At 38.0% G+C, this 25,830-nt stretch overlaps 3 protein-coding genes across 5 annotated transcripts; 1 reads left to right on the forward strand and 2 right to left on the reverse strand.

The window, feature by feature from the left end:
• Nucleotides 1–293: 293 nt before the first annotated feature.
• Nucleotides 294–11,155, reverse strand: nf2b (neurofibromin 2b (merlin)). Its single transcript, XM_044370241.1, has 17 exons — nucleotides 10,823–11,155; nucleotides 10,146–10,260; nucleotides 9,313–9,438; nucleotides 8,664–8,786; nucleotides 8,414–8,497; nucleotides 7,634–7,702; nucleotides 7,459–7,541; nucleotides 7,231–7,306; nucleotides 6,989–7,126; nucleotides 6,834–6,908; nucleotides 6,617–6,730; nucleotides 6,382–6,504; nucleotides 5,957–6,174; nucleotides 5,485–5,587; nucleotides 4,552–4,682; nucleotides 4,278–4,446; nucleotides 294–2,981 (listed from the first exon to the last, which is right to left on the reverse strand). Exons 2-17 carry the CDS (start codon nucleotides 10,233–10,235, stop codon nucleotides 2,934–2,936), a joined length of 1,770 nt encoding a protein of 589 aa, XP_044226176.1. The 5' UTR covers nucleotides 10,236–10,260; nucleotides 10,823–11,155; the 3' UTR covers nucleotides 294–2,933.
• Nucleotides 11,156–11,299: 144 nt separating this feature from the next.
• On the forward strand, nucleotides 11,300–15,874 carry mettl27 (methyltransferase like 27). 3 transcript variants are annotated; one of them, XM_044370243.1, is made up of 7 exons: nucleotides 11,300–11,393; nucleotides 11,489–11,680; nucleotides 12,607–12,737; nucleotides 13,871–13,999; nucleotides 14,435–14,570; nucleotides 14,919–15,011; nucleotides 15,306–15,874. In XM_044370243.1, the coding sequence occupies exons 3-7, from the start codon at nucleotides 12,615–12,617 to the stop codon at nucleotides 15,512–15,514; spliced, it is 690 nt and encodes a 229-aa protein (XP_044226178.1). In that variant the 5' UTR covers nucleotides 11,300–11,393; nucleotides 11,489–11,680; nucleotides 12,607–12,614; the 3' UTR covers nucleotides 15,515–15,874. The 3 variants fall into 3 exon arrangements, with proteins under 3 accessions (XP_044226178.1, XP_044226177.1, XP_044226179.1); XM_044370242.1 differs by having other exon boundaries at nucleotides 11,317–11,413; XM_044370244.1 differs by lacking the exon at nucleotides 11,489–11,680 and having other exon boundaries at nucleotides 11,331–11,413.
• A 4,361-nt stretch (nucleotides 15,875–20,235) lies between these two features.
• Nucleotides 20,236–24,851, reverse strand: LOC122996134. Its single transcript, XM_044371702.1, has 2 exons — nucleotides 24,266–24,851; nucleotides 20,236–22,063 (listed from the first exon to the last, which is right to left on the reverse strand). Exons 1-2 carry the CDS (start codon nucleotides 24,725–24,727, stop codon nucleotides 21,056–21,058), a joined length of 1,470 nt encoding a protein of 489 aa, XP_044227637.1. The 5' UTR covers nucleotides 24,728–24,851; the 3' UTR covers nucleotides 20,236–21,055.
• Between the last annotated feature and the right edge of the window lie 979 nt (nucleotides 24,852–25,830).

The raw sequence follows: 25,830 nt of genomic DNA on the forward strand, positions 1-25,830 counted from the left end.
AATAGTAAAAATAGGAACATTGTGTAATTTAAGTAAATTAATTTGCATGATTTAAAAAGACCTGTGACACTCTGATAGACTGAACACTTGTTACCTTAAATAAATTTAGATTTTCAGTCCTAAATGAAAACAAGACATCTGAGTGATCCTGAAAAATTCAACTATTGATCACATTACAGTGACATGACAAATTTAAACAAACATAACTAAGTGGTCAAGAATCTGACTCACATGACACTTTTAACAATTCATCCTTATCCAATTTGCCAATATTGCTGGTCAAGATTTAGTTATTCTGCAAAAATCATAACCACCATCAGCCAATCAGACTGTCTGTAAAAATATATATATATTTTGATGCAGATTCAGACTCATAATTTCTATGAATGTTCCATTATTAAAATAACATTAAGAGGACTGTGCAGCCTTGATGGGAGAGTTCACTCTGTGGTTAAGATGACTGCATTTTACTGACACATAGGAAGTAAAAATGATTCAATAATGATCTATAAGACAACTCCTAATGTCTGCACATACATCAAACAGTTATACACACACATTGTTGTATGATCACTGTTGTAATGAAATGATACACACAAAATAACTGGAGGTTACAAATCACTGACAAAACACTGCTGTACATGTGAAATTGTAACATTTTTGTCACTCTGTCCACCTAAAATACAACACTTTTTAGATGTGAAATTATTATTTTTTTTAACACTGGACTTGAATTTGGCAGGAAAATCCCATGATAGTAAAATAAAACATACATTAAAATACAATAAAGTCCCCCACAATGATACACCTCAAGAAAATGTGTGCGGTGATAAGTGTTATTTAAGGCACAAATAAATAAAAGATGCAAACTGAAGCATTTCCACTTGGAAATTTAACACAATAACCATTTACACAAGACCAGGGTTAGCCTTGCTCGTTAACAACCACAGTCATGAGGATAATAATGAACCAATCATTTATCACTGTTCAGTCCATAATGAAGTCAGTCTAATAGGCCACTACAAATAAACAAAAGTTTGGCTCCCTTTCTGAAAAAAGTTATGAGGAGTGCGATAGAATAAAAGTTCACTCAAGTTACCCACCTCTGTATTTGAGAAATGCATCCACTGCTGGAAATAAACTTTATCGTTTGAATTACTATTCGACTTTAAGTTCAATGAAAATAGCCTGTTCAAAAAAAGTAAACATTAATGGATATCATACCGTATATCTCAGGGGATAAAAACAACAAGATTCTACCTGCAATGATTGTCTCCAACACTAACCCTGAGAAATACATAAGCAAAGAGAAATCAGGAAAGCCATCAATCTGTTATTCTGTAAAGAAGTCAGGATGAGACATGAATCCCAAACTTAAGAGTAACCCTACTGCTAAGACAAATGAGCACAATAACACCAAATAAAAACCTTAGCAACTCAAATCAAAATAGTAAAAAATAAACTTCGAGGCACATCAGCAGTCTAACGTACAACATACAAAAAATGTGAAATGGCAGAGCTCAAGCTTGGAACTATATACTGCATTTCTATTGACTATCATGATGAGGCACTAGAAACAATACGGCAGTTCATGAACCAAGTAACAAAAATAGCAAGCAAATAAAAATGAAAACACCAAAATGAAAGAAAAAAAAAAGAATTTAACATTTTTATGGAGTGTCACATCTAGGCACTGTCCCTGCACATGTCTGTCTGTCAAATTTGGACTTTGACTTTTATAAATTACTTTTAGCACAATGTTAGTTTTCACATTACATGTTTCTGATCAAGAGTTAACTTCAGTGTATTTTTTTGTGTCCAAAGTACAGTCAACAATAACTTGTTTAATGTAGAAACAGACATTTGAGCATTTGGGTTTCTTTCATGTTCCACTTTCAAAAGCCAAGTTTGAGAAACACTTTGCTGGTTTGAAAGAAAAATGACCAAATTTTCCATATTTACAAAATCTTCGGGATATTTTTTTTAATTTCCATAACTGTCCCCAGCCTGAAAAAGATTATTTAAGTAATTACATCTGATGCAGGAACTTTGCCTTAAGACGGTTTAAGACAAATTTAAACTTAATCGCTGTCCCGAAATGTTGTTAATGCATTAATCTATAACTTGTCATTAAGGCATCATTCTATATCTGACCATTTTATAGCCAAGTATCCCTTAAAACCACATAAAACATCAGAAAATTAAAACTCTTTCATACTCGGGCTCTGAATTGGCGATGACAATGTGTTAAACCACCTCATTAAGCAGATCGTCTGATTATAAAAAATATTTTAAAAATTCTAGTCGTAGTGATGTAACTGCAGAATAAACCAGTGAATTGAAAATAAAAAACAGCAGTCAGCCCAGCAGATGTGAGTGGATATTGATCAGCGACGGTGGCAAATCACCACGGCGGTGACAAACTTGGTCACTAAAAAAAAAAAAAAAAAAAAGGAACCACTTCACCATCTGCCTTTTTTGTCTTTTTGTATTTCCAGTGTCTGTGGCTAATGTCAATCTCCGCTTGGTGTAGTTTACTATGTGGCATGCAGATTTGATCCAGGCTGGCCATACCAAATTGGTGTGTGTCATAGTGTGTGTGTGTGCGCCCCAGTGTTGGTGTGGACCGGGTGGGGGGGGGGCGGGGGTGGGGGCACATTAATGTGTTCATTATATATAAAAGAATTGTGGAAGGTGCTGTAGTGTAACGGGCGGTACAACTTAGCATGAGCCTGTGCAGGCGGCTAAGCTCGTAGCCGTTTGCTGTTGAGGATACATATAAAGTCTTTCCGAAGCACACAGTCATGGTGTATGTATGTGTCTGTCTTGTAGGTTCAGCCTGGTAAAATATCAACCAAACATTTAGAGATGTCTTATAAAAATACTAAGTCGCAACAGCCGATGCCCTCCTTCCTCTTCTTGCGGGACCAGGATCACACTTCTTCAAAGAAGGCCATCTGAGACATGTACGCAGAGTTTCGCTGCAAAACAAGACAAGTATGAGCAGTTTGAGACAGAAGCTCTGGTGGCTGAAATCTGTACAAAGAAATGAGCATTCAAGGTGTGATTAGAAACTCAAAGACAAGAAGTATGTATGCAGTTATGTAAATATAGTGATGTAATTAATATTTTATGGAAGGACTGTATTTCATATTCTCATCTTAAATGTTTTGCACTTTTAAGATATATATTTAATATCTAAAAACAGGAAGCCTTCAAACAGTTGGCTGTTTGGCTCACTCTTTTTTTCATTTAAAGGCAGATGTGCATCTGCATGTCTTAGCGAGGAATACTATAAATTTTTATTTTCAGGAGAAGCAAGACTACTCAGAGATGACATCTTTTGGCATGTAAGTGGTTCCATACATGACATTTTTTATGCAATTTGAAATTGTTTTCTTTCTGCATGTGTTTAAATGTTTTCAACACAAAGCAAATGCCTGTATATTAAAGTATAAAGGAGAACGTTGGTGTTCCATGTATATATGAATCATGATCATCTGATCTGATGACATTGAACATGCTACCGAGAAATTATTATATATTTTTTTTCCATTTTATTTTCCTCATTTCCATTTATGAGGGATATTTATGGTGCTACAGTTCCCATCATGCTTTGGATAATGCAAACAGGCAGTCAGATGTTAACATGCAGTCACTGATATAGCAGCCGTCTACATGTGAGCTCATTATTATGAAATGGTAGAAAGAGGGGAAACCACTTTAATATTAATAATATTATAGGCCAAAAACTGGATTCACAGGTTTATTCACTCTATTACACATTCTGGCAGGTAACCAATCATCAGTAAAACTATTAATATTAAAGTCCAACTTCCACTCAAAAATGTGTTTTGCTTGTTATTCAGTTGGATGTTTGACCTTCACTGTGCAGAACGACGTATGTGCAAATCTAATCTTAATCTCCTGAAGGAGGGAAGTTTATCTGTGTTCACCTTCAATCTGAGTTTAACACGTGTACGTACAAGCAGGATTTGTGACATAGTTTGGAGCCAATCGTGTTTGAATATGTGACTTACACAAGTGTGATGTAGAAACTTGAAACCTCCAGCACACAAACACTGAGAGTGGACTTTTTTAGTGAAGTAGGAAACAGCACTAGTTTGCATATATATATAGATTCTTGATTTTTCGATGAGGGAGGAGTAGAAGTGATTTTAAGAATCTTTAACTAGGTAATTGAACTTTTTTATGTATTTTTTATGTTTTAAAATATGTCTGGAGGGGATCTTTAACAATAATACGATCGAACGTACATTGCTGTGAGGTATGTAGACAGGCTCCTGCACGTATCCCCTCGCCTCATTGTGGAGGCTGTAGACTCCGGCCTGTTGCTGCTGCTCCTCCAGCTTAAGCGACTCGATCTCTGACTTCAGTTCCTTCAGTTGATCCTGCAGGTGTTTGCTCTTCTCCATGTACTCCAGCCTGAGTATTGAGTATGAGTATTAATGCATAACAAGAAATCATAAATAAGCAGAGCCAAACCGCACTTCTCCAATGTTGCTGCAGGAGATTTAAACTCCAGCTCACCTCTCTCTCTCGATTTCCATAGACAGCCTTTTCATATCAGAGTCCTTGAAGTCGAGGCGCGTAGATGCCGATTCATAAGCAAAGTCGGCTGCTTCAGGGGGAGCAGGGGGAGTGGAGTAGGCTGCTATGAGCTTGAAAATAAGGCAGACGGACGTCAAATTAGCAGAAACACTCATGAAGATAAAGAACATGTTGCACCACTGTTACTATGTGGCAAAAACTATCAGCAAGTCAAATTTTTTGAGTGATATCACTGCCTTTTGACTGCTCTTACTCTGAGCAACCATTCCACACAAAATGAAAGCAAACTATTCCTATCTAACTACATTAAAATGAAAAAAAAAACCCTTACAAAGTTTTTAAAACCATATTTAATTCATGGGTTTATTTTCTTGTGTTGTATTTCTCTTGCCAGTTTTCTGTAGGAGAATATAAAAAATACTCTAATAACTAATTTCTCATATGAACTTTGCTGCTCAAAAAAGCAAAAAATTCTGTAGCGAAAAAGTTGTTTGTCTTTTTCTTTTCAAAATACTATTTGTTCCACTCAATATCAACCAGGTATCAATATAAAGCTGGTTTTATCACAGGCAGTATAAGCCACAGGCTCATCCTTCACCTCTAATCTTGTAGATAAAGACTGCTCTCTGGGAAATACACACTATCACTGACTTAAGTAGAAATAATTGAGGGAGATTGTGGAACAACAACAGTAATCCTCCCTAAAAAAAAGTCCTGAAATGCACTGAACATCACACGCTGTAGAAGTATCTCACATAAATTACCTTTAATGGACAGCAGCTAATAAATGGCTTTAGTAATAACCTGGATTTCAAAAATATTTAAATATTCAATAATAACCTCCTGTATTCATTCACAAAAAGCAAAGGTATCACACAAAGCACACAAGCAGCAGTGTCATCACCAGCGTACAGGGTATGTTGTTTTGGTGATCTCCAGCAGCTTCTGCTTGGCTCTCCGCTCAGCGTCCTTTGCCTCAGTCAGGTCCTGCTTCAGGTGATCTGCCTCCTTCAGCCTAGAGGAAAAAAAGATGATAACTCTGGTTCGGCTGCATTGATTTTGATCCTTTTTTTTTTTTTTTTCAACACATCCATCATGAGTCCGACAATGTTATAGGAGCACACTTTTGATGTACAACCACATAAAAGCCTGAACCTGGCTGATAATGGCTGAGCCCGTTTTACAGGAAAAGGTTTTTACAAAGTTGTCGTCAACAGTATTTCATCGTGATGTTATTGGACGCTGTCACATAATTTAAGGGGAAATCGAGGGGAACACAATGCCACCATTTCACTATAAAAACAGGATGCACGTAATGCATAATGCAAAGCTGTAAGTGAAGTAATAAGTAAATTTATTGACACTAGTCAAGACAATTCCGCACCTCCTCTCAGACTGCTCCACCAGTTTGACGGCCAACTGCTCTGCCTCCCTCATCTTCTGCTCCATCAGTCTTTTCTCCTCCTTGGATTTCATGGCGGTGACCTCTAACCTCTGCCTGTCCTGCTCAGCCTCTGCAGCCTTGTGGGCTAGCAGCTTAGCCTCCTCCTCGGCGATCTGGGCCTTCTCTGCAAGCAGGTCCGCTGTCTCCTCAGACCGCAGCTGGACAAAACGCGTTGCAACATTTTAAAGACATGTTAGTATGATCGACTGTGGAAGAGTTCGGCATGATGGAAGAATCTGGCTCGACGTCATTCTGTTTGTACCGTTTCTTTCATGCAATTAACTACAGGAACATAGGACTCGCTGTCCTCACCCAAACGTCTGGAATAATCAACAATTATCTCATGTCGAGGAAGAAGATCTCACCAGTGCCTCGTTGGCCAGTCGTGCCTCGTCCTGCAGCTGGAAGAGTCTTCGTTCCATGTCTTCTTTTGCTCGTTCCGCTTCCTCCCTCATCTGTTTTTCTCTTGCCAGGATTTGACGCTCCATCTAGATGGAGGCCGAGGGATCCAATAAAGTTAAGACAATAAACACAATACCATGATCAAATCAAATCATTTGTATATCTGGGTTTTATTCTCATCTCTCAGGGAGAGCTAACCTTCTTGCGGGCCTTCTCCTCTTTAGCTTGAGCCTTCATCTGCTGCACTTCAATTGAGTCCACCTTCCTCCTCCTCATGAACAGATCATGGTTACCGATGCACAACTGCAGGATCTGAAGACACAGGCGATACAAACAAACAATATTTTACTCCTTATTAATTTTCATTAAACTATTATATTTGAGCAGTTTACACGGACAAACTAGGAAAACCAACCAGCTTGTTGACACGCAGCTGCGATGAGTAGAACTTGAAAACATCTTTCTTCTTGTCGAGGGGTTTGATAGTGAACTGCAACGTGAGAAAGGTAGAGAAGTTTAGATCTTTTTAACCCTTTTTTACTAGCTGATGAATCCACTGATTGCATTTACCTCCTTCTCGCTGTAAGAGATGTTGCGGATGCCGCTCCAAGGAAACGACTTGTTAGGGTTGAGTTTGCTGTTGGGGCTGTAGATGTGAAGACCCTGAGCATCCACTCCAAGTAACAGGTCTGTGTCCCTCTTGTTTTGCTGTCAATGTGAGTGAGAAAAATAGTAACGTAAACCAATATGACTGTAACGTTTAAGGTTGCATTTTTCAGAATACTATAATAGTCACAGTAATTTACACTCACAGTAATGGCAAAGTAGCTGACACCATACATCTCAAGGTCTTGAGCAATCTTTAGGTATTCCATCTCAGCCTCATCCCTGTATGAATGATGTGGTGAATAAAGAAGGTGTATCAAACCCTGATATCTTCATCACGCTTCAACTACAGAATCTTGATTGACACCTTTTATAAAAGGTGTTAATTTCTCTTTACGTGCTGGATTTCAGAAGCTCTCCTGGGTCAGTCCTACCTGGCGATGCCTCTGTGCTCTGCATACCAAGCTGTGATCTTCTCCTCCCACATGTCAGCTGTCATTTGGTATTGCATCAGAACCTAGGATACACACACACACACACTTGAGGATCAGAAGAAAAACAATATATGCTGCGCACAGACACAAAGACACAAACGTTGGTTTTACTTACTCTTTTTGGCAACAGCTCATCTTGTGCCAGGAATCCCGGCTTGTGAAAGTTTGGGTCATAGTCGCCATACTGAGGTTGAGATTGAGGGAGGGATAGTGAATAATGAGAGAGAAAGAGAACAAAAGAAAGAAAGAATTGTGAATGTTAATGTTGTACGTTAGCAAAGTTACACTTAAAATAAAATGCACATATATATGTTTTGTTTACAGTCATCTAGATTTGCCCTGTGTGTTCTTTGAGTACGAAAATCAACAACAGCTTTTGTCTTCATAGACAGAGATTTTCTTTGCATACAGCTGATCAAAACATTTTATTTTTGTATTACCATAAAGCTGTAACGTTATCTGGACTTGTTTTAAGAGGGAATTTAAAGGACCAGTGTGTAACATTTAGTGGCATCTAGCAGTGAGGTTGCAGATTGCAACCAACTGAATACCCCTCCCCTCAACCTCCCTTTGCAAGTGTGTAGGAGAACCTACAGTAACTGTGAAACTCACGAAAAACATGGAAGGCCCTCTCTAGAGCCAGTGCTTGGTTTGTCCATTCTGGGCTACTGTAGAAACATGGCGGCCTCCATGGAAGAAGACCTGCTCCCTATGTGAATATAAATGGCTCGTTCTAAGGTAACGAAAACACATTAATTTCATGGGATTACACTGATTAAAACATGCTTATGAATATTATATTCCATTTCTGCCAAGTCTGTTCCGCTAGATGCCACTAAATCTTACAGACTGGTCCTTTAAGTGAGGAACCATTAAACTTTCATGACTTTCTTACCTTGGCTTGAACAGCGTATGATGCCAGCAGAACAGAGGCTTCAGGGGAACAGAAAATCTCTTCATCTAATATCTGTTTCTTCACCTGAACAAGAGTTTGAAGACATGTATGAACATGTTACAAACCAAGTAAACATTTTTTAACATGGAACTGGAGGTAAATTTCGACCTACATGAAAAGAAACACTACCAAAATGTCCAAAAGATTAAACCAAAGGTTATTTTACAAATCATATAATCTGCTAGATTACCTGTAAGAAGAAGAGATGCTGAGTGATTTCTTGGACCAACTCTTCTTCTACTTTCTCTGGGAAGAATTTAGCCAGGAAATGAAATGTTATGGGAGAGTCCTTGGGAACCTCTTGATCCAAGACCTTAGTGAGGAAATAAACATTGGAAGAAAAATGAAAAATTATGTGTTTATCTGATCAGTGTCTATGTAAATTATAACAGTTTATTGATTAGCAGCACACTAAACAATAAGTCAATTAGTAGTTTAATTGCTTGATTCATAATTAATCACTAATTTAAATTATCCATACATTTTTTAATCCATTTATCAAGCAAAATGACAAACATGAGCTGGTTGCTGCTTGATTTAAAGTTTTGTATAATTGTAATTGTAATTGTAATTGTAATTTTAAGGTGGACTATCTGTCGGACAAAACAAGCAGGTTGAAATGGTCACCTCAAGGCATTTTTGCTATTTTCTGACATTTTACAGACTAGACAATGTATTATCTAATTGAAAAATAATCAACAGATTAAATAATAATAAAAAATAAATTAGACACAGCCCTATAACCCAGATTATACTCACCTTTTCAATTTTGGATACCACATAAAAAACATCTGTGTTATGCCAATGTTGTGCAAAAACTCTTTCACTCCTCCACTCACCCGTTTCTCTTGTTTCAGCCAGGCGTAAGTGTCCTTTATTGTGTACCTGAGTCCAAAGAACCAGGTCTCCCTTAAACCAACTGTGCGACACACCAAGTCAAACAGGTCTTTACCTTTCCACTTCACCTGAGAAAAACAGCGAGCGATAAAGAGACCAGTGAGTTGAGATGATGAGAAGATAATATGTTGGTTTGCAGCCATTTCCAGTCATTGTTTAAGGTAAACCAAATATAAACTAATAAGCCGTCATATCTTTGTATGGACTAGAATATTAATTTAAACTTAATGGTAAAATATATATGTGACTGATTAAATGATAAAGTTTCCTGCAGTGTTTTATAGTAGAGGTGTAGAGTTCCCCTGAAATAAAGACCACCTGCAGTAACGTCATAAAAGTGACTTTTAAGAGATAAAACATTAACATACAGGAGAAAAAAATCAAAGGCACCATTTAAAAAGCATCTATTAACTAAACTGATCATAAGACAAGATGCATCAGGATCTGAGCAGCTTGTCGCCTCTGCTTAAAACATTCCCTGATGCTTCTTCAAGCAAGTTGTATGACATTTTTCAGAACGTGTCTTAGATGGCAACAATAAATGGTTATATGTATGAGACAACACATGCTCAACTCTTTCGTCCTTCTCTCTAAATATGGGGTTCAAGAACTTCCAAACTGACACATAAAGCATCTAAATGTCTATAAATACAATATTAATGCAAACATATGATATATGGTTATGCATTGGCCTGGACATAGAGATGACACACTGATCCATACAGAGAGAAAGCATCATTTCAGGCTCAAAGGTTGCCTAAAATACCTCCCATACCTCACAGCTGAACTCCATCTCAGCATCCATGGTGATAACTTTGACTTTGAAAGTCTTTGGCTGTTTCTTTTTTAATCCTAGGATAGACATTTTGAAGTTTTTCTATCAACGAAACCTGCGGAAAAAAAAGGGGGAAAAAAAGCTTGAGTATTTCAACAGTACAATAAGATAAGATGTTACAGCAGTGAAGGAAACAAGTAAACAGATAAGAAATAGGAGTAATAAAAACAAAATAAAAAGTCAAGTAAATGGGATTAAATCTATATACATTATAACATTACAATAATTAAGCTTTATATATGACCTGACTTGTGAGTTTGAATAAAAGAAAAGATGTACAAATTATGTGCATAAGTAATGATTCTGGTAGATGAAGCGATAGGTATAAATGTATATGAAATAAACAGCTTTGAAGGCAAAAACATGAGATTTTTACTAGCGATAAGATGAATTCAATCAGCAAGATCTGACTCAAATGACACATTTTTTAAAGCAATTACAAATTTCAACAACAAGCCACCATCCTGGCTGTCATGTGTTAACAGTTAATGGTTCGTCTGTCTGTGTATTTGCTATCTGCAGACGAGAATTTAACGTTTCAAGCTGTTTCACAGAAAAATCAGATGATCCTTCGATAAATACAACATGCATTTGAAATGTAGATGAGGCCCGTTTACCAGGGAGTGAAGTTTCAAACTTCTGCCGTCCAACAAGGCACAGAGGAGGCTGGGCTTTTTTGTGTTGGGGAGACCAATGCTAAGCTAACGAACAAATATTACCACACAGCTTTTAGCTTTCCAGCTATGCCACGAAAACGGACCAAAACAAGTTGTAGGAAGAGCGGAACTTTTCAGAGGTCTCCATGACGAAATGTAAACAACGAACGGACTTTTCAGCTGTTAAAGTTATTTCAAATAAAACTTGGGAAAACTTTGCTAACGTTGTCGGCAGCTACGTGCTTTAGCTGGCTAGCTTGTTGTTAAAAATCAGGAGGACTTTCCAGAAGATTTTTGATTTGACTCCCAGTCACTCTACAGGTGGGAACAAGAATAGCAGCAGCTTGGGACGACGCTACTGCGCATGCGCACGAAATTGGAAAGAATGAATGCCTCCTTCACGGGTTGTCGGAAATTTTGTTTTTACGGGCGTTTAGAGGGATAAAGCGTGGAGGCCCTGAATGCAGCACCAGGGACTATAATACAGGGGCAGAATTATCTGCCTGTCTTTTGGCTATAGAGGTTTCTGAAGGTAACAAAACGTACAGACAGGTAAGAAGCCAAAATTATGACTTTTTTAGCAAAAAGGCAGAAATGTAACATAGACATTGTTTCTTTCCCTTACAGTCTTAACTGAGGGAAACAAACCATTACACTTCGTACTATTGCTTCCTGGCCCATATGCTCATAATAAGTACACGGTGTGCAGCAAATCCTTCACGTTGCTCCATTATATTTTGGAAGCAGCCACCTGAACTTGATAACCGATTGCTAACTTGTGAAGAAACTGCCAGAAAAAATAAAAACAGCGACGCTACTGTAAGTAACTGTGTCGTTACACTGTGTTTTCATCTCTTGTGTAGTTGTAAACAACAGGTAAAGTCAGATAGGCTCCCAAATTCAATGTCACTGAAACAAATATTTACTATCATAATGACCTGGTGTCAAACCATAACATGAGGTTTTACAGGACGAGTTCACAAATTATCAAGGTTGTCTTAAAATAGGTGATAAATCTTAAGTCAGGAGTCCAAATGAGCATTGAAACAGGTTTTTCTTGCTGTAATCATTCCTCTTGATCATATTGACCATTAGAAGATCCTTCATAATGAACTTACAATGTAAGTGAAGGGGGATAAAATCCACAAGCCTCCTTCTGTGCATAAATGTGCAAAAAAGTTTATCTGAAGCTAAAATGAAGCTTCAGCAGTCTAAACGAGTCAAATCAAATAGATATATTTCAATGTTACAGCCTTTTTAGTGCCAAAGTTCCTCTTTTTGTCACTATTCTTCCACTGCAGCTCAACAGGGAACACAAAGAGGGAATTTGATGCTAAAAAGACTGAAAACGTGGGAAATATCCACTTGATTGAGAAACACTTTGAAATTAATTTTTGCACAAAATGAATGTGTGGACACACTTTGGACTCAGTTACATTGAAAGCACATTTAAGGGGATCTTTTAATAGCCAGTATGATCAGGAGGAATGATTACAGTGAGGAAAACCTCTGTCAGCCTCTTTTATGGGAACCTGACTGTTGTTGTCTTGAAAAATTGGGAACCCATCCTTTAAGTTGGTTGTTTACTAGTAGTGGCATTATGAAAAGAGAAGTGAACTCCTGTGTAGTAGTTCCACAGCTGTAATTTTTATTCACAGTTTAAATTTACAATCTCTAATAAATATTCTGATATCTGCCAGTATCACTTGACTGCTTTGTCTTTGGTTATTTCTTATTTTGAACAGGTTTGTATATGATGTCTGCTGTCACTAACACATTTGAAAATGTGAAAGCTGTTATCTTATCAGCACATAAGAGCACAACATCAAGAGACAAGGTCAACTTCTACAACACCTGGGCAGAGAACTATGATCAGGTGAGATAATGGATGTATGACATCATCAAAATATTGGCAGTATTTTACTTATTGTTCAATTAAATCAATGAATCAAGACTTAATCAATGCTGCATTATTGTGCAAATGTAAAAGAAACATGTCTCATTTAAAAAGAAAAAATATAAGATGTTGATACATACAAACTCTTCAACAGTGTTTGATGCAAACAAGACAATCAAGAGATGTCATTGTGCAGTGTGTGCCTTGGTTGAAATAATGTGGGGTCTTTTTATTTCTCTGGTTTGGTACCTGCAAAGATAAAGTATGGATTGAGATGTGTTTGGGGTACACTGTTATTTTTTTCTTTTTTCCTATTCATTTGTTTTTTTTCTATAATTCACCTTGAACACCCTCTCCAGGATGTAAAGGAGGTGAAGATATTAGCATGAAGTTTGTTATTAAGGTTTGTTAACCTTCAGACTGGAAAACCTTCTTCTAAGCAAATAATTTGATTGGTCGATCATGTCGAGGCTCAATAAATGACACTTATAAACTTTGCAAAAGTAGGAGATTTTTTTGTTTAAAATGCCCTTCATTCTCTTTTTTTAGTAACAAGACTATTTATTTTCAGTCGAGATGATGAAATCCAAAACTTAAGTTTAGTCCATAAATCAGTTTATCCAAAGTGAAACATCTGTCTGGTTTTTGATTAGTTTTGTTACAGATCTGCACACCTACTAATTAATTTGTGTTTTATTACTGACAATAAGACTTTGATAAGTATATTCTTGTACTTGCATTATAAATGTTTTGTGTTATTACTAACTGCTGCCAGTGGTAAAAATGTTAACATATTAACAGTTCATTTAGAGTTTAATACAGCAGATTTAGGTCAGCATCTACCACAAAAATAAGAAGATTGTAAATATATATATATATAATTGTTAATGAGTGGGAATAAATACATATAGTGTCACATGTATTGGAAATTGTTTGATAGGAAAATTATTATCCGTACATCCAACATCATGTTTGCAAATAAAGTGTTTGAACTATATGCTGTATTGTGTTGAAAAATAAGTCAATCAATAACTATTGCTTTCATCCATCAATACATACGTCGTTATTACGCCTCTCAAGCTCCTTTGCTGTCTTAAATCTTGTCTGAACAGGATGTGGCCGTTCTGGACTATCGCGCACCAAGTCTGGCAGCAAACAGCATCTCGTCCCATTTCAGTGGTGACCGTGAAGCAGCTGTGGTGTTGGATGTGGCCTGTGGTACAGGACTGGTGGCCAAACAGGTAAACTCACAAGTTATGGGAGCAAACTCCTGCACTGGTAACTTTCTGGCCAAATTGAATCAAAAGGAGTAACTTCATATTTATAGTCTTGATGCAGTACGTAAATATTATACATAATATAATATTTGACAAAGGTCTTTTTTTGTTTGTTTGTTTCTCTCAAAGTGAAATAACTTAAAGTATTATTTCCTATAAAATATGACATATTTTGAGTTACTATTGTACATTTTATGTTTGTGTCTGGTCTGTTTCAGTTTAGAAGATAATGTATGAATGTGTAGACATTTTTTATCATCCTCACTGTCTTTATTTTACTTGTTTGGATCAAAACTTGTATTTCAGAATTCCTCTGATTCAGAAGAGCACTATCACGACCATTTTTAAATTTTCATGTTCAATTGATTTGACCAGTATTTCTGTGTTTCTGTTGCGCAGATGAAAAAACATGGATTCGGACATTTTGTGGGTCTTGATGGAAGCAAGGCTATGTTGGAGTTGGCCAGAGAGACTGAGTTGTATCGGGACCTTAAGCAGTCCATGCTTGGAGAGGAGCCACTACCTGTGCAGTGGGGTAATTTAACGCTTCATAATTATTTCACCCAGGTCATTGATCACTGTGATTCATTAAATGATCCTAAGACGGGTTAGTTTTGTTCATTATTGGTGTTCAGATTGATTGTCCGTCTTTTTTATCATTATTTTGTTATCTGTCGCTGTTTGCTGTTGTTGGAGATTCATTTGAAGTTTACTTTATAATTGCATTTTAATTACTGCTGAAAGTTTTGGTTGTTGTTAATCCTGTATGTCCGTTTGTGATCAGTAGCAGCAGGTTGTGAGCTTTACTTTTTGAACTGTGATTATGTCATTTTGAAATGAAGTTCTTGTATCTTCTTCACTCATCCACCTCTTCATCCTGCAGGTTTGTTTGATGTGGTTGTGATTGTTGGAGCACTAAGTATTGGTCAGGTTCCCGTTGATGTGGTCAGAGATCTGTGCAAATCTGCCAAACCAGGTGAGAATATGTTTTTTGGTTTGATGCTGTCTCAGCTGCAGTTTTGGGCCCATATTTATCAAGCTTCTCAGAATCACTGCTCTAGTCTAAATAAATAATACAATTTAAGATGTTATTACCTCTTAAATTGGGAGGAAACTCATCTCCTGGAAACTCCTAACAGGTTAGATAAAATGCTTTTACTTCTAGTCCTAAAGGTAGGACCAACAATGCAATGAATTTCTGGCCAGTCTGCCAGTCCCTGATCTGAGGTGAGTAAACAGTCAGCAACAAAAACTGCACTGTTTCTACCAGGTGGCTACATTTGCATGACAACCAGAAGCAACCGTGACAATCTGGAATACAAAGACGCCTTGGAGCGTGAGCTGAAGCAGATGGAGGAAGAGGCGCTCTGGAGCCGCGTAGAGGTCACTGAGGTGGAAGACTGGGAGAGAGCGGTGTCAGAGCAGGAGGACGGTTACATATCGGGTTCTGTGTATCTCTATAAGAAACTACAGCAATAAGACAATGCACAACAATGTTACAAAAGAACAAAACAAAATTATGCAAGAAGATACAAAAATACTGAAATAACACACTCTACATTTGTAGACAGTGTCAGGATTTCTTGACATTCTTTGTCTCTTAATGACTTGAAATTGAAGCTGTAAAGCTGCATTTATGGATAATGTAAATTTAAGACTTAAAATGTTCTCAAGTGTCATATTTAACTATGTCCATGTTACATACAATGGCACATTGCAGTACAGTTGGTACCTGTAAAATGTGCTTGCTGCACTAAACTAATTCACATTTCTTCAGATGTACAATATCTTGATGTACAGTAATGTGTTCCTAATAGAAAAATAAACATGAGAGCCGAAGGTGTCAGTTATGTCTGTTTTAGTACATCCATGTCTGCCACACATTAATCAAACAAATAGGAAAGTTACTGAGTATTAATAAGAATCATCATTAACAACATTGACATAAACAAACACTGACAGTGAAAAGTAACACAAAAAGTTAAAACAGTGTGTACATAATAATATATTGAAGTATACACTAATATTCACACAGTAATAATACGATACTATAAAATACAGTGTATATATAATAGACATGGAAAGAATACCATGCTGGGGCCAACAAGAAATTTCTGCTCCATGCCTGTTTCTCAAGTCTGGGGGAAAAATCACAGTCCTCATTTTAAACAAAAATGTATTCTAATGTGTTATTATTATTATTACTATCATTATTTTGTTTTATAAAATGTATTGTAACAAAAAGAGAGCATTTGGCACTAAAAAGACTTTGAAAGATGTTGCCTTGATTTGACTAATTTTGGTGGCTGAAGCTTCATAATATCTTTAAATAAACTTTTAAATAACTTTTGCACAGAAGGAGGCTTGTGGATTTTGTCCCCCATCACTTATGTTGAAAGTGCATTTTGAAGGAATCTCTTAATGGTCAGCATGAACAGGAGGAATGATTACAGCAAGCCTATCCTTTAAAGGAGGCTTTAATGGTGCAATAGGCCAGAGATAGATGTGAAAAGTTTTCTGACGGCCTATCAGGCCAGCAGGCCAACCATGGCATTTAACCCTAAGTACATTCAGTGTACAGTAGCTACAAGGCAGGTCAAGCCACTGAGTATCTGCTCTTTGTTTGGGTGAAAATAGGATTTGAAGGCAACTTAAAGATAAGTTAGGTCAGGGTTAGAGGCACATCTTTACCATGAATGGATAACAGATCTTGAGATTAAAATCTTTAATCTTAAACTCTGATTAAACTCTGACCAGTCATTTTAAGTTACCACCATGGCAACGAAAGGTCAGATCATAGCCCATCTCTGCAGCCTATATCCCATATTAATCACTGATATAACAAGTCCTGAAGACAATTAGGTATCTCAAGAGGCAGAAACCAAAATAGCTTATTTGTAGTACAGACAAATTCATCACACTGAGCTGTATTCTGTGTTAGAAATGCAAGAAGTAAAACATATAAAGGTCAAACTATCACCAAGAGAAGCCTAAAACATTTTATTGAAGAGAGATTCCTATTTGATATATACAGTTCACTTATAAATAGACCATGAATTAGCTCTTCATCATTTTTCTCACGCTTTTACCCAGATAAATGATCAGCATTGTTCCCACTGTTCAAAAGGTTTACGTTGCTGCAACACTTCCATCAGAAAGAGAACCAACAGGAAGAAAGCTCTGACCAGAGATAAACTGAGGATGGCAGCTGAAACTCTACTTTGTCACAGCGGTGCGTTGAACTAAATGCCAACATCAGCATATGCTCACAATGACAATGTTAACACGCCAATGCTTATGTTTGCCATGTTTAGTTTACCATGCTGGCATATTTGATAATTGGCACTAATGCAAAATACAGCTGGGGAATGTCTTTACTTTTCAAGGTATTTGGTCATAAACCAAATATCAGACAAATTTAATTTTATTGTGAGACTTGTCCAAGTGTTTCATTCTGTCTCACCAAGTATCCTTGTGTGTTGCACACTACTGGGATGTGAGCACCCCAATTTATTTTTTATGTTTCTTGAGACATCACTTGGTTTGACAGGCTCTCCCACATCTGCACACACTAAGTGTAGTGTAAGCCATCTGGGTTCGTAACAGTAGTCCGTCCTACATGTGGATCATCCTGCACCGCTCTCATCCGACCTTGAGAGTATCTTGTAATGTGCGTATCCATGGTGATAGATGGTGGGTACTACCTATCACTTTGGACTGCCAAGCCTTCAAACGCCATCTCTTGTCTCTCCCAGATGTCAGCAGTCTCTCCTAGTCAATGATGACTAGTGGAGATTAAAAAAAAGTATCCTTGATCCATCAGCACCCAGTAACAACAGATCAATCTCTAATCTTCTATGTTGAGCTAAATTTGAGAGAAACAGGTGTACATACAATTAAATAGTTTTATTAACTCAAACAATAAGTTAGAAATGTTTCAGTCTGGATTTTGGGCTAATCACAGTACAAAGAGGACCCTAGTAAAATTAGTTAATGATATCAGGATAAATTTAGATGCCAATAAACATTTGGTTTTGGTACTGCTTGATCTGAGTGCTGCTTTTGATACAGTTGATCATAAAATGCTTTCATAGACTGAGGGATCGTATTGTCTGGAACTGTTTTTAACACATAGTCACATAAAAAAAACACTCATATACAACATTTAAGTCCCCAAGAAGCATAAAGGAGAGAGGTTGACTTTATAAAATTGTTCCATTTATCGTGAAACATGTTTTAAATGCGGCATTTGAATGCCTGCTATAAACGCAGTGTTTCCAAATCATAAAATATCATGTGTTCACCCATATTATAAAACTATGTGAATGTAAAATACAGGATTTAGGCATAGGAGTGTCAAAATAAGATTTACTTATTTAATATCAATAACATAATTCTATTCAAAGAAATGTTCCTTTATTTCTGCTTTTATTTCCTATATTTAACAACCATATGTATATTATAATTGCAGCTATATTTTGTACATGCAATGATTTTAGGGGTCCTATATGCTGTTGGTGCTGTTTAATGTCAAATCATGGTTATATATTCTTATTATCATAAAAGACCGGCAGAATCCAAAGTATTTTGAGCTCTCAGGGTCCAGTGTGTTTGTGTGTGGCTTTGACCATAAGATGGCAGTGTTTCATCAGACTGAGATACACATGAACATCAATCTTGATGGACGCTTTGAGTTTATGGTGAGCCTGTAGCTATTGTGAGAATTTTCTTTACAGACCTCTGTGGACGAGGCAGCATCCAGTGATGTGCTGCTGTTTATCTCATCTTTCCTACCATGTTGTACTGAAAACCAATTTCACCAGCCTCAGCTGTGTAGTCACTGAAGTGAAACAAACTTGAGTGCTTTTTCATTTCTAAAAGTTGATATTTTTGACTTACTTCGTTGTTGGTTCATTTCAAATTCAAATAAGCTTTATTGGCATGACAGATCAGAGGCAGTACAGAAAATTAATCCTAACCCTTTTCACAGATGTAAGAACTCTAAATATTTACTACAGAGCTTGTTTCTCTTAGTGTATGACCACATTTAACTTATTTCGCAGCTGTTACTGCACACTGACTTTTCTCCCCACATAGAAAGGGCAGTTTCTCAGGATCGGGGAGATATACTCAGGATATATATTATTTATTTTTTCAAAGCAAACCTCTTCACAGTATAATAGGAAGTGAGATTCGGTCTTAACCTCTCCTTTATTACAAAGTGAACACAGCATGGCTTCCCTGGGTAGCCTGCTCTGTCTGTGACAGCCTGTTTCTATAGCCTGGCTGTGTCAACTCAGTCTGTACATTGTCAATGTTTTCTTTAGTTTTCTATCAATCACGGTGGTCAGGTACTCTGCCACTGTGTACTCTCTGTTTAGGGTCAAATGAAATTTGAATTTACTTTGTGATTCGGTGGTTTCGTTCCAATATTTGACATCATTTTCTTTTTCTTTTGAGATGATTTGGTCGGGCCAGACTGTTTGGTGTCTGTCCTGAAGCCCTGGTGTGTGTGTCTGGGCAGAGCTTCAGGACCAGCTGACAGAGGGGACTCTTATCTTTGTTCAACTCCTGGCACTGAAGGGCTTTGTACTGTTAGGAGTGGGGATTGATTGGAGGTGTTTATAAAATTTGAAGGCTTGCTTTTGGATTTTAATTATTAAAGGGTATTGGCCAAGTTCTGCCCAGCATGCATTATTGGCTGTGTGTCTGTAAACAATTCTGCATGCAGGGGTTCCAGTGGATTTTTTTTTTATTTCTCTATGAGCTACTCATATTATATGTATTTATGCACTTACAGTATTAAGTAAATTATATTTTGTATCCTTAAGTCATCACACAAAGTCTTCTCTAAAGTAAGTAAGTATATTTTGCATTTTGGACTGCTGACAAAATCAGATTTTGATTAGATAATGATGCACTGAACATTTGAATAAGCAAAACCAAAACTATATATGTCTCATAAACATGCGTCACTGAAACTAAGTTTGAATTCTCTACAAACACATTGTACCTCCCTTCTCTAACATTGCAAACCTCCAGTGTAACCACACTCTCTGTCAAACCAGTTTGTCCTGTGGATGTTAATAGCCAGGAAGAAGACTGAATGTCCAGGAGGATGCCATATCTGACATGTTAACACGGCATAACATGTAATGTAATACATTTAGATAAATGAAAAAAGGCTATGACTTGCTTGATCAAATTACAGTAATTTATTGAAAAGTAAATGTACACATCTGTCAAAAATATCTGTCCAAATAAAATAAACAAAGTCACATTTCACAGTTGTAACAGAAAGCTAAATGTTTACAGAAACCCTCTTAATAGTAACAGTTTTGCAACTGATGCAACAAAAAGTGCAACATTTTATTTGCAGCAAGTGGAGTTTTTAATGGCCATTTTTCTTATCAAATCATCTGAAAGATCATACTTGAATTAAAAAATGTTAAAGTAGCCTAATCATAAAAAATTGGCTAAATTATTTAGCTGCTTCAAGCTGCTTCATCACTCAGGTTGCATTCAGGTTGTTTTACTGTATGTCCAGTGGAAACAAACAAGCTAAAAAGTCTGAGGTAAACTTCTTCCTCATTCAGTGCAGTTAAACAGCGAGAAATAAAGTTGATATCCGTGTAATGCTGCTTATGAACATATCAAACTTCACATGTCAACATTTTAAAAGTTCATTTTTGAAAAAGAAGAAGACATCTATAACATACTTCACTTGCACCTTGTAGTTTGGTTCAGTTCACTTTTAGTGCATTTAACATAAAACATATCAAAGCTGTAATTCTTTTCCCTTCTGTGCTTTGATCAAAACAACATGATGGAGTTTAAAGATAACTACGTTTAAATACAATGCTGACCTCTTAGACTACTTTTAATCAGTAAACAATCACAAAAAGTAAACCATGTCAGAATAACTATATCTATAAAAACATCTGCAGCGTTGTATGTGTGAAGGTAGAGAGAGTGAGAGAGAGTGTTGCATTTGTATGTTTGTGAGTGTGTGTGTCCGTATTATAGGTATGTTTTTGCTGGATTCAAGGATGCGTCCTCATTGTCACTTTTGACTGAGTCTAATAAACTCTCTTCCATTTCAGCTCGTTTCAGCTGAGACTTTGTAGAAAGAGCCTCGCTTTCTTCTGATTTTGTTGATTCCGGTCTTTTCATCTGAGACTTTGTTGATGGTGCCCATGATCTTTCTGACTCCTGCCTCAATCCCTGCTCAGGCATGTCCTCCCAGGGAGGCCTTGTGTATGGCTGAGACTTTGTGGATGCCCCCTCGTAGCTTTGAGACCTGGTGAAAACTGCTCCTACAGGCTGAGACTTTGCTGATGGTATCCTGCTGCGATGTGAACCTGCCTGGCTGGACCCATTGGAGGAGCGGACTACCAGGTAGCGGACAGAGGGGTTCTTGTCTGCGTTGTTTGCTTTGAGGGGGCACGCTGAGCTGATGAACAGACCCCCTCCCAGAATAAGCAGGATGGACGCTCCCCAGCCAATGTAGAGACAGGCTCCAATCTCCCTCCGCTGAGCATCTATGGAGGCGCTGTAGAACCTCCTCACGACCGCCCCGGCTGTCCACGATGTGGGGATCAAACACAGCAGCCCTGTGCCGATCAACACTGCCCCTGCTGCTACAGCCACCTTGCCCTTCACCCCGCCTCCTTCTCCATCCAGGAAGCGAGTGCACTTCCCTCCAACGAAGGCCAGAATGAGGCCTATGCCGCCTGTAGCAATGGCGAGGACAGTCAGAGCCCTGGCGGCCTGCAGGTCACCACCGAGAGCAAGGAGGGACTCATAAGGTTTACACTGGATCTGTCCTGTGCTTTGGATCACACACGTCATCCAGATGCCCTCCCAGATGGTCTGGGAGGTGACGATGGTGCTGCCCACGAAGGCTGTGACCTTCCACATAGGCATTACACAACTAATGATGACCCCTGCCCAACCCAGCAGGCACAGGGCACTGGCCAGCATCTGCATCCCCATGGAGGCCATGGCGTAGAGGCGGAGAGAAGATGTCTGCAGCTGCTCGAAAAATCCTCACAGTTCTTTGAAGAGTGCTCTGATGTTTTTGTTCTTCTCTATGGAGATTCTTTTGCTTTCACTCCTGGTTTCCTTCCACTCTTCTTTGGTATCTTTCTGGTCTTCTATCTTCTATCAGTCCTCGTCAATATGTGGCGTTTCCATTTTCATCTTCTGTTCTTTTTATCTTGCCACAATTGAAATGTTGTAGAGTATCTATCTCAGAAACGCAGAGCCCAGTCTTTCAGTTGTCTATCCAGTCTCCAGTTGCTTTTATTTGACTCCAGGTGTGTCTCTGTTTGGCCTCAGTTCATTTGTTTACAGCTTTCTTCTCCTCTGTCTCTGTCCCTCCCCCTTTGTATCCTAACTGCTGTCCTCTCCTTCTCCTTTTCTCTCTGTGCCCTCTCTCTTTATTTTTCTACTGAAGAGTGATCTTTCTTTCCTGTCACCTGAGCGGCTGCCTGTGTGCTACTGGCCAGGTGTAGATGCACCACACCTACTCTATAGGGGAAAGAAAGGGGAGGAGGTTGACAGAAAAACTGAGAGAGAGAGAGAGAGAGAGAGAGAGTAAGGTGACTATGAAACTGTGACATCATCTATTCCCTCCCTCATTATCTATGTCGGATGAGATTAGAAGCAGTAAGAATGATAGGCCTCCATGCATGAAATATGTTTATAAGATGTACTCTCATGCATTGTTGTCTTTATTCAGCTGCACCAAATTGGATTTCAAATGAAAAAGGGATTCTGATTCAATTCAAAAGTTAATACATGTGTGGGTTCAGTTCAGGATAACAAAAGGAGAGCGATGCAGAGCAACACAATCTCCAGGGAGAAAATCTGTTTCATTCTAGCAGCAGCTACTGTGCAGAAAAACCTGTTTGAAACATCCCAAACACCCCCGACACACAAGCACCAAGCCTTTTAATCAGGCTCAAAATAATCAATAATCTCGCTGTTCTTGTAAAGTTGAGAGGGATAGTTTTTGTGTCAATTCTTTTTTTTCACATTATTACAAACAAAAATTTAATTTTTGCATACTTGAATACTGCAAAGGACACAAGAAGTTTGACTTTATCTAATAAAAATGTCCCTGAAAACACAACATACAACACAAAGAGTCAGTTGAGTGTGGCCGAGTTATATAAAGCATGTTTTATTTTATAAATCATTTGTGTACATTATTTTTTTATCTTCTGGTCATTGAATATCTCATTCTCTTATGCAAAGGTTTACAAAATGTATCTGTCTCATCAGATACAAACTCAAAACACAATGACACACAAACACACAGTTATCACTCAGTCTCTTGTTTCTCAGGAAGCAAGACATTGGCCACATTGTCACACAACCTGTTTTTTCACAATTCCTACAGGTGCACTTGAAAAACCAGTTCCACTGTTCAGCAAGTTTTTTTGGCATTTGTCACCACTGTTACTGTACCTCCCTTAAAAAAAAAAAAAAAGTGTTGTGACGAGATGGAAAAAGACAATGACATACAGAAAATACCGAAAAAAAACAAAATCACAGCTATAGATGTGAAACAATTAGCAATATCTCAGCTAGTTTCATAGCCAAGGTATCACTGACTACACATGTAGAAGTTAGATCTCACATTAACAACCAATGTGTTTTATACATAGCAATTTTTAACACATATGTTCTCACATGTCATACAAAACATCTTGTGTGAGTATGTCGGACAAAATCAACAAAAACAACATACAACAACATCAGCCAACATAAACAAAAACATTAAAGGAAATCTGTATGCAAGCATTCAAAAGTGCAAAAACACAATTGTACAGAAAATCAAAAAACACTGCACCTTTTGAAACATATATGATTCTTACAAATTGATTTTTCTGAAGACGCTCATAGTGCAAAACTTCTTATCTACTTTAACCACATTAAAGACATTATTATTCTAGATGGTAACTTGATTCATCTGCATGAGACAAACAGAAATCTTTCTTAAACTCTCTGTCTTATCTCTTTCCAACAGACAACAGACAGTCCCAGTTCTCTCTAAACGTAGGCCCTGCTGCTCTGCACAGAGCCAGCCTTTAAGTACTTCACATCATAGGCGTTCTCTTGTTTTGGGGGACAGGAGCTACAGAGGAGGCCTCCACCCAGGAACAGCAGCCCTGCAGAGCCCCAGCCGATGTACAGCGAAGCCCCCAGCTCCCTCTTCTGGGCATTGGTTAGGACAACGTTATAGAAATTACGAATGATAGTGTGGGCGGTCCAGCAGACGGGAATAAGCACCAAGAGGCCCGCGATGATGAAGACGACTCCAGCAGCAATGGCCACTTTGGATTTCTGCCTTTCATCATCCACAAAGTTGGTGCACTTGCCCCCGACGATGCCAAGAAGTATCCCAAAGACCCCGATGATGATGGCCAAGATGGTCAGTGCTCTGGCAGCCTGCAGGTCTTGAGGTAAAGCCAGGAGAGAGTCATAGACTTTGCACTGCATCTGGCCTGTACTCTGGGTCACACAGTTCATCCACAAACCCTCCCAGGTCACTTGAGCGGTGATGATGTTGGCACCAATAAAGGCTGTGACTTTCCAGGCGGGGAGAGCGCAGGTGATGATGCTCCCCAGAAAGCCGATGATGGCCAGGGCCATACCCAGAATCTGTCTTCCTCCAGACACCATGCTGAGTCGCTGTCGATCTGTTCAAAGAGGTAAGACCCGGCTGATGCTGAAGGCTGGAGTAATTTGCCTACGGCCTAGAAGAAGGAGTGTGTAGGACAGGTTCTTATTGCCCGCTCGGAGGAGAAGATAACACTGGCATTTTTACTTACAGGCTTTGCTGTAAAAGGTGAAGTCAGAGGAGGAGTTTTCTAGTGTTGCCTCTGAGGTGAAACTGGTTTGTGAGGAAGTCTCACCTGAGTAGGCTGCTTCTCAGCACTAATAGAAAGTATAGCAGAGTTTCTGAGAATAACACACAAGCCCCTATAAGGACATCACTACAGAAATACAGCACACACACATTCACACACAAGCATACTTGTTCTGTAAATTTAAAAATAATTAATTCACCAGTTTTGAAGATATATTTGCTTCTAGGATACTAATTATGCAAAGAGGGACTTACCAAGTGATCAACACTCAAAAAAACCCAGCACTGTGGTTTCAATGACAGTTTCTATTTTTAGTTCTTAAATCCCTAAATGGAAAGTTGTTTTTCAGTGTGAAGATGTTCCTCTGAATGAATCAAAATTCTGTTTAAGTCAACCATAGTGAATGTAAACACACAGGTTGTCTTCTGTTGTGCCAAAGAACAATAGCTTTGAAACGGTTCCCAGGCAATCGATACCAGTGGGACTCTGAGTGTGACATCTAAGTGTTTGAATGCACATGTGACAAAACATCTCTGGAGGAAGAAAAGGAAATGTTACACCAAAGAGAGTTAGATTCATCTACAAAATGTGTTTGTGCTCCTTATGATAAAAATAACAGTGAATGGGTTTCCTGAAAAGGAAATAAACTCTACATAATAAAATTGAAAGTTGAAAGGACAGTTTGACTAATATAATGAACCTCTTAACATACAATTTTCCCCTTTTACCCTTTTATTTATCCTCAACTAGCTATAAAGTAATCTAATTCCACACTGTCATTAAAATATTTTGTTGATTATATCTTCTTTCAGTTCCTCATTGAAGCTTAATGATGATTATAATGAGTGACATACAGTGGCCCTAAGGTGTTATATTGTGTTTTTTGAAATGTTGTGTTTTCAATTTTGTTGATGT

This window comes from Thunnus albacares, chromosome 13, assembly GCF_914725855.1.
Source record: "Thunnus albacares chromosome 13, fThuAlb1.1, whole genome shotgun sequence".
Lineage (NCBI taxonomy): Eukaryota > Metazoa > Chordata > Actinopteri > Scombriformes > Scombridae > Thunnus > Thunnus albacares.